General features: G+C 53.1%; 2 protein-coding genes across 4 annotated transcripts in view; both read left to right on the top strand.

Annotated features, from left to right (window-relative positions):
• The window catches only part of STIMATE (STIM activating enhancer), a 55140-nt gene extending 43597 nt beyond the window's left edge, over positions 1 to 11543 (top strand). For 2 of the 3 annotated variants that reach the window (XM_055414056.2, XM_088831823.1), the window contains exons 5-8: positions 3110 to 3222; positions 4238 to 4315; positions 5090 to 5239; positions 7274 to 8587. In XM_055414056.2, the coding sequence (XP_055270031.2) occupies positions 3110 to 3222; positions 4238 to 4315; positions 5090 to 5239; positions 7274 to 7390 (458 nt within the window). In that variant the 3' untranslated portion in view covers positions 7391 to 8587. Of the gene's footprint in view, positions 1 to 3109; positions 3223 to 4237; positions 4316 to 5089; positions 5240 to 7273 lie in introns of all 3 variants that reach the window. The other variant, XM_088831824.1, reaches the window with a different exon arrangement.
• A 1144-nt stretch (positions 11544 to 12687) lies between these two features.
• On the top strand, positions 12688 to 14054 carry MUSTN1 (musculoskeletal, embryonic nuclear protein 1). Its single transcript, XM_088831825.1, has 3 exons — positions 12688 to 12980; positions 13378 to 13510; positions 13717 to 14054. Exons 1-3 carry the CDS (start codon positions 12972 to 12974, stop codon positions 13821 to 13823), a joined length of 249 nt encoding a protein of 82 aa, XP_088687951.1. The 5' UTR covers positions 12688 to 12971; the 3' UTR covers positions 13824 to 14054.
• The last annotated feature ends 117 nt before the right edge of the window (positions 14055 to 14171 follow it).

Genomic DNA, 14171 nt, shown 5'->3' with positions numbered 1-14171 from the left:
CTGCCCTTGGGAACCAAGTCCTCAAGCCAGGGTGTTTCCAGGTGAAGCTGCCCTTTATCGAGGAGCATCTGGGTCCTCCCTGCCCAAGCTGAAGAAGAATAGTGGCTATTCTCAGTTACCTGGTTCCTGTTTCTATTGATTTCTTTTGGTGCTATAACAAATTACTGCAAAATTATTGGCTTAAAACAGCACAAATGTATTATCTTATAGTCTGTAGTTGAGAAGTCTGACAAAGGGTCTCATGGACTAAAGCCAAGTTGTCAGCAGGACTGGTTCCTTCTGGAGTCTCTGCAAGGAGAACCCGTTTCCTGGCCTTGTCCAGATTCTGGACAGTGACTGTATTTCTTAGTTTGTAGCCCCTTCATTCATTTTCAGGGCCAGTAACCACAGGTTGAGTGCTTCCAAGTGGCACAGTGGTAAAGAATCCTCCTGCAATGCAGGAGACCCGAGTTTGATACCTAGGTCAGGAAGATCCCCTGGAATAGGAAATTCCAGTGTTCTTGCCTGGAAAATTCCATGGACAGAGGACACTCTCTGGCTAGAGTCCATGGGGTCACAAAGAGTTGGACACGACTGAGCAACTGATCATACATACACACAACCGCAGGTTGAGTTCTTCTCATATCATATCTCTCTGACCTTTCACACCCCTTCCACTCTGAAGCGCCTCTGTGATTACGGGGCCACCTGGATAGGCCAGGATGCGCTCCCCATCTTAGTCAGCCTAGTCCCTCTTATTGCACTTGCAGCCTTAATTCCCCTCTGAACAGTAGTTGCACAGTCTCAGGTTCTGTGGACATTATTCTCCATACGGTACCTGTTAACTGGCCCATCCGCTTGAGGCAGTAGTTCCAAGTAGGGCTCAGAGCTCTCTTCTCAGGCTAGTAAAGGAGAGGGGCTTGTTTTCTGGGTATTTCTGTGATCCCAGAAAAGAAGGTGAATTTACTAAGAAAACAAAAACATGGGATGTGGGGAACAGACCAGGCAGCCCTGAGGGATAAGGCAAGGTTCAGGGAGAGGTGGTGTCCGCAGTCTGAAGACTAGTCTGCTCTTTCCCAGACAGAATTCCTGGAAACGGTCTGTGTCCCTTGGGCACCTGTTGCTTGGGCTTTGCTACCAGCCTCTGTCCCAGTGCTCCCTCTGGAAACCTCTCTGTGTACAGACAAGTTCCGTCCTTTTGGTCCCATTCCCATGATTTATCCTGAGGAAATAATCCAGCAAAAACACCCAAGTACCTGAGGGTGTCCAGTATGGTAATTAAAAGCTGGGCACACGAGAATGCCTGGCTTGTCTCTCCTTGAAAGATGAGGCTGTGGGGAATGCTAGAAATACTCTCAAATGAAACAAATCAGAAAAACCAGTGCGTGTGCTGGTGATTATGTGGCTATGTGCTGGATGCTCAGGGGATGTGGTCTGTGACAGTGGGGTCACATGTGACTTTTCTTTTTTTGCTTTAAAGATGTCTTATTCAAGCGTCTACATTGAAAAAAAAAAAAAAAGGCAGCTGCAGCTAAGGGGGGTGACTCTGAAATTCAAAGCAGTGAAATTCAGGGGGTAGTGTGAGGACAGCAGGAGGAAAAGCATTTTCTTCTGTTGCCACTTAAGACTTAGAGCAAATGGGGTGAGCATGATGCAAGTAGATTTTTGTTTGATATTAAATGTGTTGCCACTTGTCTTGTTGACTTTTAAACACACTAGTCTCAGTTCATTTGTCTGTTCCACCAGTGCTTCTGTCTGACCATCCCCCATTTCACTGAACAGTTTTTAGCAAGTATTTTGAGCTGCTGTTTTTGAGAACTTTCCTCAATAACGTCAGATAGTTTACCGAAAGGATTACAAAACTCCAGTAAAAATCTAGTTAGGAGAGATTGCACTTCTGAAATGGCTTTTTGGCTCAGATGTGTCTTACCCAGAAGTGAAAGTAAATAGGACACCGCAGGAAACGCACTGAGGTCTTTCTGCATGTTTTCTATGCACTTCTCTCAAGATTTTCCAGAAAAGGGAATGGGCTGGGGTTATGTCCATTACGGCTGTGGAAGGCTTCCCCTGGGGCTCCACCGCGCACAGCGGGTGGGACTGGGGACTGTCGGCACCCACCCCAAGACAGGGATTGCTGCGCACACTGTGGAAACAGAAGCCAGAGATCCCTTGAGGGGGCCTGGATCCGGGCCTTTATCTCCCCTGCAGTTACTCTCCAGCCCCCTCCTGGCCACCATGATCAAGCAGCTTCAGCAGGGCTTCCAGAGTGGCTGGGACACCTCCCCGCCCCCTGCCCCAGGTCTCCTGCGCTGAAGGCATGTGGCTCCCCAGGGACCCATCTCATGGGTTCTCCCTGTCACTGATGATGGAGGGTGTTCACTGGAGGGGTCCTCCACCCTTCATCAAGTCCCTTTTGAATCATTCTGGAGGCACTTGAGGGGCCAAGTGTCCCCCAGTGTGGACTGCTGGCTCTTCTGTTTCTCAAGCACAGTGACCGACGGGATCACAGACATTTGTCACAGCCTCCTTACCTGGGGGGCTTCTCTGTTTCCTTGTCCCCAGTCCAAGGTATTTTGGGGTACCCCTAGACAGAATCTGAATACTCCCCAGAGTCAGGTTTCTTACTTTCAGGGCTGAGGGCAGCAGGAAAGTGAGGGGGAGTGGGGAATGGCAGCGGAAGTGGGATAGGGGTGAGAGGCAAACAAGAGGTTGTTTGCTGCCTTCCTGATTCAGAAGCCTTAGTCCGCTCATGGATGGGGAGAGGATGGATAGCACCACAGCCACTGGAAACATCAACAATGGATAATAATAGCAGTCTTGCTTAACACAGCTTCTGCTGCCAGTGGACAAAAAGAGCCAGCTTTTCTCAGCCCCAGCAATGGGCACTTACTAACTTTAGTGCCTTGTAATTATATCTTAGAGTCTCTTAAAAGAAACGCCACTTTGGTATCTCCAAATTAGGAATTCTCTGATTTTTGTTTGTTCAAGACAAGCTGAGTCTTGGTGCTCTGGAGGGCTCATTTAGGAGCTCTTGGTTGGGGTGGGGTATCAGGGCTCATGGGAGCTGTGGGTGATGGAGGTGGGGGTGACCGAGTGATCACCCGAGTGACCAAGCCCTCTCTCCCTGCAGGAGACCCTCTGCAGTGTGGAGCCTGGGTTGGACAATGTGCCCTTTACATTGTGATCATGATTTTTGAAAAATCTGTCGTTTTCATCGTCCTCCTAATACTTCAGTGGAAGAAGGTTTGCATCTTGTTCCCTTCTTTACCAACTCCTTGAGATGTCAAGGAAGACAGTATTCCCCCCTTCCCCAATCCCCACCCCAGCCCTGTTGGGAAAAAACCAAATTGGTTTTCTTTTTAACTCCATGACAGTACCTGGATTTGGTCTGATGGGGCAGCTCCTGGCCACATATCAAGAACAGAACTCGTCACTTGTTCATATAGCATCCTATAGTTCATCATATAGCATCATATAGTTCATAAGGCATATAGATTAAGCCTTGGAAATATGCAAAGCCCATGGATATAGTCCCTGCCCTGCAGTTGCCTGCGCCGTCTGGTAACTGTTGTCAGCGGATGTTCTCTGCATCTGCAGGTGCCTCCTCATTCACCTCTCTTGGCCAGTGGTTTAATCCAACCTTTTGGGGCCACAGGCAGTGGCTGGTCACAGGTTCCTGTGGTTCCTAACACTGCCCTCTGGCCCCAGCGCTGTGCAGATAAGCCTCCACTGCCCATAGGAAACCAGCCAAAGTAGCTCAGATCTTTGGTTTTATTTGTGGCTGAGATTTATTTTTTAAAAAAATAAACTAAGGGTTTTGGGAGCTGTTGTCGTTGAGGAGGTGGTTGGGGTGCAGGATTTCCATTAGAAAGTGGCCGGCGCCTCATTGCTAGTATCTGTGATGACTGTCCACCAACCTCACTCTCTCCAACTTGCTGAAGCCCACACCACCCTGTGCCAGCTCTGTAAAGTGCTTCGGCCTCCAGCCCCCCTTCACTTCTCACTTCCACAGCAGGGGAAAGCCACTCAAGGATTACCTGCTCCTGGTGGGCTCCAAAGGGGTCCCTCATTGGCGGTCAAGTCTGGGGACTGTGTGGCCCTGGGTGTGAGGTGCGGTTCTCATCATTGCTCTGAGGGGAGTGTCTTAGCAAAGCCTCCTCTCAGGGCCTCGTGGGCCATTTCCCTGCCTCTCCCCACTACTCCAGAAACTCTCTTTGTGGTCTTCCCCCCGCCTCACTAAGTCTGCTTCTCTTTACAGGTGGCCCTGTTGAATCCCATTGAAAACCCAGACTTGAAGCTGGCCATCGTCATGCTGATCGTCCCCTTCTTTGTCAATGTCAGTGCCTTACTGCATTTCTTAACCTCTGTTTGCTCCGTGCCTTCCCCTGTTCCCTTCAAAATTCTGACAGAGAAAACATAGCACTTGGGTGCCTCCATGCAAGTATTTGCCAACTCTCATCCCCACCCCAGACCTAGAAACATCCGGATTACTTCCTCAACATGCAGATTGTGCTCCGGGGCTTCTGTGCAAAGTGGAGGGTCCTGGGATCTTTGTCCTGCACCCCCTACCAGGGAACTGCCACGTGGGTAACAGTGACTTCTAAATTAAGACCGTTAGGAATGAAGACTGTCAGAATTTTCCTGACTGCAGGCCTCCTAGGGAAACTTCCTAACTGCAGGGCTCCTAGAGAAACTCATAAGCACACTGGCTAGAAATTAGGAAATAAGGAAAGAAATGGTAAAGGAACCTGGGGGTGACAGATGTGGCAGGTGTACCAGCCAGCGACTCAGCCCAGGGGAGGATCCCCTACCAGGAGTCCAAAGACCTTGGTTCAGGCCCTTCTCTGCCGAGTGCTGGGACACCCAGGGCAGGCTGTCCCCTTCAGTCACCAGCAGAGAACTCCTCGGAGCGAAACTCTTAAAGGGCGCAGGGATTGGAAGTCTCTTCCTTGACTTCTGACAGGGAGCAAGGGCCTGCATGACATCTTCCTCTCCCTAGTTCTTAACACTGTGATCTGGAATGGGGGTGAGGAGGATGGGTGTGGGAGCTGCTTGCGTTTGCTTTCATAAGTGTCATATCCCAGAGTGACTTGCATTTTTCTTCCCATAGGCTCTGATGTTCTGGGTAGTGGACAATTTCCTCATGAGAAAGGGAAGGACGAAAGCTAAGCTAGAAGAAAGAGGAGCCAACCAGGACTCGAGGAACGGGAGCAAGGTCCGCTACCGAAGGGCCGCGTCCCACGAGGAGTCAGAGTCTGAGGTAGGGCTGAGCCCTCTTGCTGCTGACCCAGGAAGGGTCTGGTCTCGTGTTCGAATCTGGCTGTCTCTTGAATGCTGAGTCACAGCCCCGCCAGCGGGAGGGAGAGGAAGCTGACAGCTCCCGTCCAGCCAGGACCCATTCTTGCTGTCCCCTGGTCCTTTCTTGGGCCAGGAGCTGAAGTGTCTGGTGAGAGGTGGCCCTTTTCCACCAGCTCCTCCATCGGTGGAGCAGGACAGGAAAGGGAGGAACGGCATTGTTCCAGGAAAGCTGGCAAGGACAAGTGGGCGTGGTTGTCCTTTAAGCATCAAGGCGTTTGAATCCCTGCCCATCTCTCCAGAGCACGGGAAATGTTGGCTAAACCGACTGGAAACTTCTTTGGGGGTAGCCAGTCCTCCCAGGGAGAACCTCATCTCCCCTTATTTTCAAGTTTCTTAAGTTGAAACATTTGGACCTCAGGGAGATTGGTGGCCATAAATAGGAGCCAGGAGGCAAGGTTGTATGTCCAAGGCAGGCCTGTAGGTGCATGCTACTATGGGTGTGGGTGACAGAAATGGCTGAGGATGTCTTCTCGGAGAGGCCTTCACACTTGTGGATGAGGTAAGTGACAGCCAGCCTTTAAAGCCCATCTTAGCAGTCAGTGATGTATTTTGAGATTGAAGTGAAGTGAAAGTTGCTCAGTCATGTGCAACTCTTTGTGACCCCATGGACTGCATAGTCCATGGGATTCTCCAGGCCAGAAATTGGAGTTGATAGTCTTCCCCTTCTCCAGGGAATCTTCCTCACCCAGGGATCAAACCCAGGTTTCCCGCATTGCAGGCGGATTCTTTGCCAGCTGAGCCACACAAAGGAAGCCCATTTTGAGATTGAGGCATTGACAAAACCCTGCGAGAACTTGGAACAGTTGGTTTATCTCCTTGGGGCATCCTGGAGAGCGCTTTGAAAACCACCTAGGTGGAGGACAGAGGGGAAGCCCGCCTCTTCTCTAGGTGCCCCTCAAACCTGGCATGAGACTGTCGGGTTGTAAGAACATGGTGAATGTTATGAAGGACAAACAACGTTTTAGGCAGAAGCAGCTGTTCCTGAGGCGTCATGGTCCTGTGGTTTGGTGTTTGGGTAATAATGTGAAATTCACTGTGGCCAGAATATCATGTATTCCGGAGGGTAGGATAGCATGACAGGAAGTGGGTTACGGGCCAAGGTCTGAGCTAACTGGGCAAGGTGGTTTGTGATCCAGAGACGGAATGGGCACACGTTTGTACAGGTGATAGGGAGCCAGAGAGAGTGTTTGATCAGGGGACCAGGACTGGGGGCAGGAAGCCCTGCAGGGAGGGTAGTAGTGAGAGCACCCTGCACTGGAGGAGGATAAGCTGCCCCTGCGCAGCTGTGCTCTGGGCCTCTCCATCTTGGCCTGGGCTGCCCCCGTCCTTCCCCAATGCTCCAAGGCTTGAGCAGCCAGGCAGGTGGGCAGTGAATGCTGTCTGCTCCAGGTGCCCTAGCTGTGTGGCCGTGTTGTTCTAGGGGCTCAGAAGAGCAGAGGGCTCCTGTTTGTCTTCAGAAGTTTGTGAGGTTGGTTCATGGAAGCCACTCTGAAATGGCCCTGCTTTGTGTGTGCCCCACAGGTGTTTTCCTTTCAGAAAAGGACTTTTCAGTACGCTTTCACTATATTTGAACCAATTTCAAGGACCTGGGACTCCATATGCCAACCCTGGGCTTTTTTGGCCAGTGGGACCTTATGCCAAGTTTGTTCTGGTGGTGGTTCAGTCCCAGCTGGAGGTTGGATGGAAAAGCAGGAGCAGAGGGAGGCATGTCCACTCAGCACTGGTGTCAGCACCCGTGGGTGCATGTGGTGTAAACAAGGTCGAGCGACGGACAGCTCGTCTCACTCTAAAGGGGGACCTCCCCATCTCCCTCTGCTAATAAACCTGACACTTGAGGCCTCCTGGCCAGGTTGGCATTCTAGACGGCGGTCCAGGGCGGGCAGGTGAAGAGGGCATCGCTGGCGGTGACTCAGGGCCATGCCTCTCCACCACTCAGATCCTGATCTCAGCCGATGACGAGATGGAGGAGTCGGACGTGGAGGAGGACCTCCGGAGACTGACGCCTCTGAAGCCCACGAAGAAAAAGAAGCACCGCTTCGGGCTGCCTGTATGATGCATTCCCAAGCCAGGGTCGGGTGGGGGCCTGCAGCCGGCCGCCGGTCAGCCGAGGGTCGCTCGGCTGCATCTTCCCTGCCCTCCTCTCTCTGCCCCTCTTCTACCTCCGCTCCTCCCGCGGCCTCGGCCCGCTCCCAGATACTGTGACCCGGGGAGGGAGGCCGGCTCCACGCGGCAGCTGGAGGTCCCCACTCAGTTGCACTACAAACACTGACCAAATATGCAAGCGAGGCGTTTTGTTGTGTGTTGTCGTCCCGAGTGGTGTTGCGAGGGACCCGGAAGCCCTGTCCCGCGTCCGGCCGGGTGGCCTTGATATGAGAACTTACCTGCACGTGGACCGTGGGTGGAGCCTCTCGCCAGCGCGTCAGGGGGGAGTGTGAAGACGGAACATGTCTGGGGGCTGAGTTACTCATTGACCAACCTGGAACCGTGATGCTTTCTTACTCGAAATGGCTTTTGTAACTATTGATTTCTATGGCTGGTTTTATGAGCTGTCACAGTGTTAATGTTTTTTGAGTATGTGTTTATTTCTTATGGGACTAATGGGCAAAACATAGATTTTTAAGTCTTCCGTATGCTGTTGACTTTTATATGTTTAAGTTATATTTTCATACTATTGTATTTAAAAGCTCTTTTTTACCCCCAAAGAAATGGGTTTGTTTGCCTTTCATGGGACATGAACTGGTGGGAGGAAGAAGTTGGGAGTTTTTTTATTTGAAATATCGTTAGGTAATCTGCGATCCGATGAGGTAAATAATTCCAGTAGGAAGGGAGGTGGGACCTTATCTGAAATCAGCAAACCCAGTGGTTCCGCAGAGGTCAGGCCTGAGCAGGAGGCAGCTGGTCCGAATGTGGATCCAGGGCCTGTGAGGGTGGAACAGGAAGGGCTCTGCCCAGGGCCCAGCAGCACTTGGCACTTCAGCTGGCAAGTTAGAGTCTTGGTGAAATGTGACTGAAAAGGGAGCATAAGAGGATATTGTGTCCAGAGAAATTGAGACTCCAAGGCCACTCCTGTTTGTTCCCTGCATCTCTTCAGAACCTCCAGATCTGAAGTTTGGCTGCAGTCTTGGCCTCCCCACCTCCCGTGGTGCAAGCTTCAGAGCAAGACTCTGGACCCACCTCTGGGAGCATCCTCTCAGGCCACCCCGTGCCTGTCAGCTTAGTGTTGTCTACTTGTCTTGTGCAGCAGTCTAGAGGACGCCTGTCTGACCATGAGGTCCTGTTGTTTCCATCCTTCAGAGCAGTGGGGTGGCTGGGCACGGGGCTGGGCAGGTGGAGGTGAGTGAGCTCGCTGTCTGCATCCACAGGCAGGACAAAGTGCTTCTTTCTAAACTTGTGGCCCCCACTCCTCAGAATGGGCATAGGCCCCATGGCTTTGGGAGTCTGCTGCACGGCATTGGAATGGGCTGACCCAGGTACTTGCCTGCTGTGGGAGCAGCAAGGCAAAGCAGCTTGGTGTTTGTCCTAGCCCAGGGTCGGCCTGAAAGTTTAGAAATAGAGAACTTCGTGGCGAAGGTGCGAGTTGGAAGTGAGATCAGTGCAGGGAGCCCACACCACACAGAACCTTCCTTTTAGACCTACATAACTGATGGAGGAGCCTGGTAGGCTGCAATCCATGAGGTCGCTAAGAGTCGGACACGACTGAGTGACTTCACTTTCACTTTTCCCTTTCATCATTGGAGAAGGAAATGGCAACCCACTCCACTGTTCTTGCCTGGAGAATCCCAGGGACGGGGGAGCCTGGTGGGCTTCCGTCTGTGGGGTCGCACAGAGTCGGACACGACTGAAGCAACTTAGCAGCAGCAGCAGCAACGATGTGTTTCACTCAAGCAGGTTGGGTCTGAATTGTGACATGTGAGCCACAGTGTTAAACCAGGCATCCCGGGTCTATCCTCTGCCTCCTGCAGTCCCACCAGTGTGGGTCGTAAGGGCACAAACTTTGGAGAGGACTTCTCAGCCTGTCATTCTCCAAGAGTCCAGAAGCAGGAGGGCCAGAGGAATCTGGACCTGAACTGCCATGGGCTGCGGCTCTGCTTGGGTGGGTGCCAGTGGCCACAGGAGAGGAAGGTGCGATTGCAGCCCATCTTCACTCTCCCGTCACGCTGTTCTCATCCCATGCTCTCCCCCCTCCAGCCTTCAGCAGTGTTAGTGGGCACTCTGCACTGGGAAGACCAGGCCTGACTCTGGTTCTGGTAGGTGGTAGGCAGCGCTGACTCGCCTTACTTTGTCCTCCTGCTGCCTTTCGTTTTGAATAACCTGTGGTCACAGCTGTTTCCTGCACCTCACTGAGCCCAGAATCTGAGCTTTTCTTTCAGTCTTGAGATCCTGATGTTTCCAAACTAGCAACAGTGGGCAGGAGACCCACAGGCTGTGAAGGATGGAGACTGGGTTATACAGATCCTAGATGATCTGCTCGTCCCAGTGCCTGCTGGGCAGTAGGTTTTGGGGACCAAGAGGTAGCAAGCAAGTGGTGGTTTCTCCTGTATCCTGATTTTCAGAGGAGTTTAGTCTCTGAGCGGCAGGTGTGTGGTAGCCGGCTGCCTAGGGCATGGATGTTCACCAGAGTCTAGCTATACAGGGCATCGTTGGCATGCTCAGCCTCACCCTCTGTGCACACTCACACACACACAGTTTGCATCCCCCAGGAGTGCCTCCTGCGGTTACTGAGGGCTTTTCTGTGGTGCACAGTCCCAAGATAGTGGGTACGGTGGGCCATGGCCAGGACTTAATTCCCAGCTGGCCTCCCTCCCTGGGGTTAGCTTTCTCTCCAACTGCTCCGAGGTGCCTTATGAGGTGCAGCCCTTCACTTGCCCCAGGGCAAGCATCGTCATGTTTGAGAAGCCACGGAACACCAGCTGGATGTTGTGCGCTGTCCATCTGGTTTGTCTGAATTTGGACCTCAGCCATGCCACCCTTCATGGAAACTTGTAAGTCAAGGCCAGGAACAAGTTCCTGGTAACTGATGGAAGTAACCTGATGAAGTAGAATTGTCACATCTACCGTCTGAATGAAAGAGACCGCCATTGCCCGTTTTCCCTTTGGTTGCCAGCGGGATGTTGTCAACGGCAAGGAGGAATGTTGATGAGATCGCTGGCGATAGTGGCTTCTTGGTCTGCTCAGTCCAAAGGCCTACCACGTAAAGTCCCACTAATTAGCCTTCAGGCACTCTGGTGGCCTCCAGCCTCAAGCTTTAACCTGCTTGAGTTAGCCTCTTCCAGACAAGGAGTCATGGCTTAATGTTGACCATGCCTGTAAAGGGTATACATGTAAAGGTTCAAATTCAAGTTGTTTCTTCCCCTCGGCAGTGTGGGCCTGGAGGCTGCAGCCCAGAGTCCCCGACTGAAGGCTGCCCCAGGAGCCTGGAGGGAACAGCAGGTGTCAGCATCTCACTCTGCCCTCCATCCAGACAGCAATCCACTGGCCATTTTGCAGCCAGGTGAACATTGACGACTGTGGGAACTTGCCATCAGCCAGAGCAGCCACCCTGGAGGGTGCAGGACTGGCCTTTAGAAGTTTCACACACTTCCAGCGAGGAGCAGAGAGCTGTCTGTTTTACCCTGTGAAACATTGGTAGCGCCAAAGGGCTTTGCTTTGGGGGAAGGCCCTTGAGCTCCTGAGTGAGTGGGTGGGTTGTTTTAATTTGGTTTCTCTTTTCATGAAGTTTGTTAGGAGTCAGACCTATGTGAGCAAACCATGGCTTCCCAGTGGAGGTGGTTCAATTTGTGGTGTTATGAGTCACAGAAACACATTTTTGAAATGAAAGGGAAGATGATGTACTTACACTGTAAAATGGTTTACAATAAAGTTTGACATCTTATTACAGTTTCTAAAAAAAGAAACTATCACTCTTGTGGTTGTTGGTTGTGTGTTCTGTGGAGTTGAAACAGATTGGTGGGGTTAAGAAAATGTCCCCAGTGAGTTAGAAAGTTCTTCCCAGAAAATAGAGTTAGAATGAATCTGACCTCTCCTTAGGCGGATGTGGGAACCAAAACCTGCCAAGGGGAAAAAAACATGCTCATGCCGTTTGTTTCCTGCTTATGCGAGTGAAAGCTCCTCTGCCTCTCCCCTGCACCCCAGGAGTGTGTGATGCCTTAGAGATGGGGTGTAAGGCATGAACATCCCACATCCTTGTTCCTGAGGCTGCAGGGCTGGAAGGCAGGTGCCTCCCTGTGCAGCGCTGACTGTGGAGGCAGAGCTGAACCACCGGGAGCCGGCAGCACAGGCCAGGCCTGTCCTCAGTGCCTCTTGGCCCCTGTTTAGAGTCCTGGATTCGTGCCGGCGGCTGTCTGAAGGCATTCCTCATGTCAGCACTCGTCTCAGATGGAACCTGGCAGGGCTCACGTTGGCCTCCCAGAGCCAAGACCAGGCAGGGGGAATTAGGACGGGATGAGATCTGACAGCAATGGAGTGGCGTTCCAGGTAGCCAAACGTCAGTGCCTGGTTGGTTCCGTCTGCTTGGAGCCTTCAAGGATAAAAACGTGCTCCATCACAAACTGACAAGGAGCCTGGGTATGTTCGACCCAACAGGACAGACCCTGAGCGCCCATCCACATCCACATCCACTCCCACCCTCACCCCAGGCCCAGAGACCTGCCATGTGCCCTGGGGGTCTCCCCTTCAAGGAAGGGGTGTTTGAAACTAGCAGAGGAGAGTTAAGTGACCTTCAGGGTCCCTGTCCCTCTGTCTGTGCCTGGAGTGGGCTTCACTGTTGCCCACCTTCTCATAACCTAAATGTCCTTGGACCAGTTGCCCTTCAGTGACCTCGTCTCAGTCAGAGGCTCTGTGCTGTTTCCTTCAGCTTGCCTCAGGGTTTCCTCCCAGCCCTTCCTGGGCACTTTGCCCCTTCCTTTATCCCTCTGCTAATAAACTCGCACTGGGAGCTGGACAGAGAATGGGGCATTAGCAAAAATGTTGATGGGGCAGCTCCCAGGCTTCCCTTGGCTGCAGTTTCTCCACCTGGGAGCCAGGTGCAGGCCCCATGCTCTGAGTGCACTGTGAAGGCTCAGTAAGCTGGCCGTGAGCACACGCTCCCCAGCGGCAGACACAGGAAGCCTCCTCCCTGCTGCCGTGTGGAGCTGAAAAGTCTCTTTACTGTGGAACCCAGGAAAAGGGTAGGAGAGAGAGAGAAAAACAAGCTCAGAGCTGTCCACCCAGGCCCAGGGCCCTCCCTTTCCTCGGGGACACCCCCACGCTGGGATGGACTATCGCAGATAGACAGCTCGGACAACCACATGCATGTTACAGGACCTGCATTCGTAAACACAAGTTGCTGCCAGGCCCAGCGCCTCCCGCCCACAAGACAGCAGCTGTCCCCGAGGGTACGGGGTCTCCCCAGCTGTCTACTGTCACCAGGACTGCAGCCCCCCAGGCAGAAGTGCTCAGCAAGCCCCTATCATCTCCAAGAATAAACTCTGAAGCCAGCGGCTGTGTGGATCTGAATCATCGGGGAGCTGTCAGAGGAGGGGGAGTGACTTCCCGGGACAGGCAAGCAGACTATATAAGCCCCAGAGGGCTGGACGCTGCTTAAATCTCTTCCACAGCCACTGCCTGCCAGGGAGCAGCTCCCCACAGCACCCACCATGTCCCAGGTAGGAGGGCCCAGCTCAGGGCCTGCTGGTGCCAGGGGGCAGGGGTGGGGTGGGGGAGATGGACGCTGTCAACTCTGGCAGCTGTGTCTTGAGCTGAGCTCAGGGCATAAACACAGGAGGCTCTGCCTCCCCTGGAAGGCCAGGGCTCAGAGAGGTCAGGCAGACAGATGGTATGAGGCTGTGACAGCCATGGCCCCAGAGCTCCTGGTCTGTGGGGAAAGGACGGAGACTTGGGGTAGGGGGTGTGACATGTAGTCAGGAAGGCTTCCTGGAAGAGAAACAATGCCTTGAATTGGCTGGAGTTAAGTGAGCAGTTAAGTGGGCCACGGCGTGGTGGTGGGAAAAGGCCCTCAGCCTCAAGGCCTCAGGTTGTAAGATGAGGCTTGGGCTCCCCGAGGCTGGCACTCAGGAAGCCCCCATCAAGAAGAAGCGGCCCCCTGTGAAGGAGGAGGACCTGAAGGGGGCCCGAGGGAACCTGACCAAGAACCAGGAAATCAAGTCCAAGACCTACCAGGTCATGCGGGAGTGTGGTGAGTGTTCTCAGAACGGCGGGGACCTGGGCGCAGATGTGTGTCTCTGGGAAGGAGGGTGGGTTGGGGGCAGAATGGTCCCACGGGTCCCTGTTCTAAGAGTTCAGAGCTTGTGGGCTTGGGGTGGTGCTTACCACAGAGGGGGCCTCTCCTTTCTAGGAAGCCAGGCCTGCCCCTGACCCACCTCCTCCCCATCCTTCCCGCAGAGCAAGCTGGTTCTACCGCCCCATCGGTGTTCAGCCGCGCCCGGACTGGCGCCGAGACGGTGTTTGAGAAGCCCAAAGCTGGACCCGCCAAGAGTGTCTTTGGCTGAGAAGTGCATGCCACCCCCCCACCCCCCACAGGCACCACTGCGACACAGGAACTTTTCCCAAGAACTATTTTTTTTTCCTAAGAACTCTTTTTTTTTATGCCAAAACACACCTTCTCACCTGCCGCCTTGGGGAATGCCACCCCTGCCCCACAGCCCTGGCCCCTCAGCCCAGGGACTCTGCACTCACACCTGAGAAACACCAATAAAGAGAATGCCCAAGTGGCCCCAGCATTTGCAGAGTGTTGGTTGGTCACTGGCCATGGCCATTAAATGCCAGGGAGGGGCAGGGAGGGCAGGGCAGGTGTGGGGGACATTTTCCACCCGTCTCGGCTTCTGGGAAGGTCCCAG

Source organism: Moschus berezovskii, chromosome 24 (genome assembly GCF_049115385.1).
Source record: "Moschus berezovskii isolate FMDL1 chromosome 24, NW_MosBer_1.0, whole genome shotgun sequence".
In the NCBI taxonomy this organism is placed as follows: domain Eukaryota; kingdom Metazoa; phylum Chordata; class Mammalia; order Artiodactyla; family Moschidae; genus Moschus; species Moschus berezovskii.
This window is presented reverse-complemented; position numbering and strand designations above follow the sequence as displayed.

What these genes read in the sequence shown, in the direction of transcription:
- MUSTN1 (XM_088831825.1), top strand. An exon ending in CCAGGTCATGCGGGAGTGTG is followed by an intron (nt 13,511 to 13,716) that starts GTGAGTGTTCTC and finishes TCCTTCCCGCAG; the next exon opens with AGCAAGCTGGTTCTACCGCC.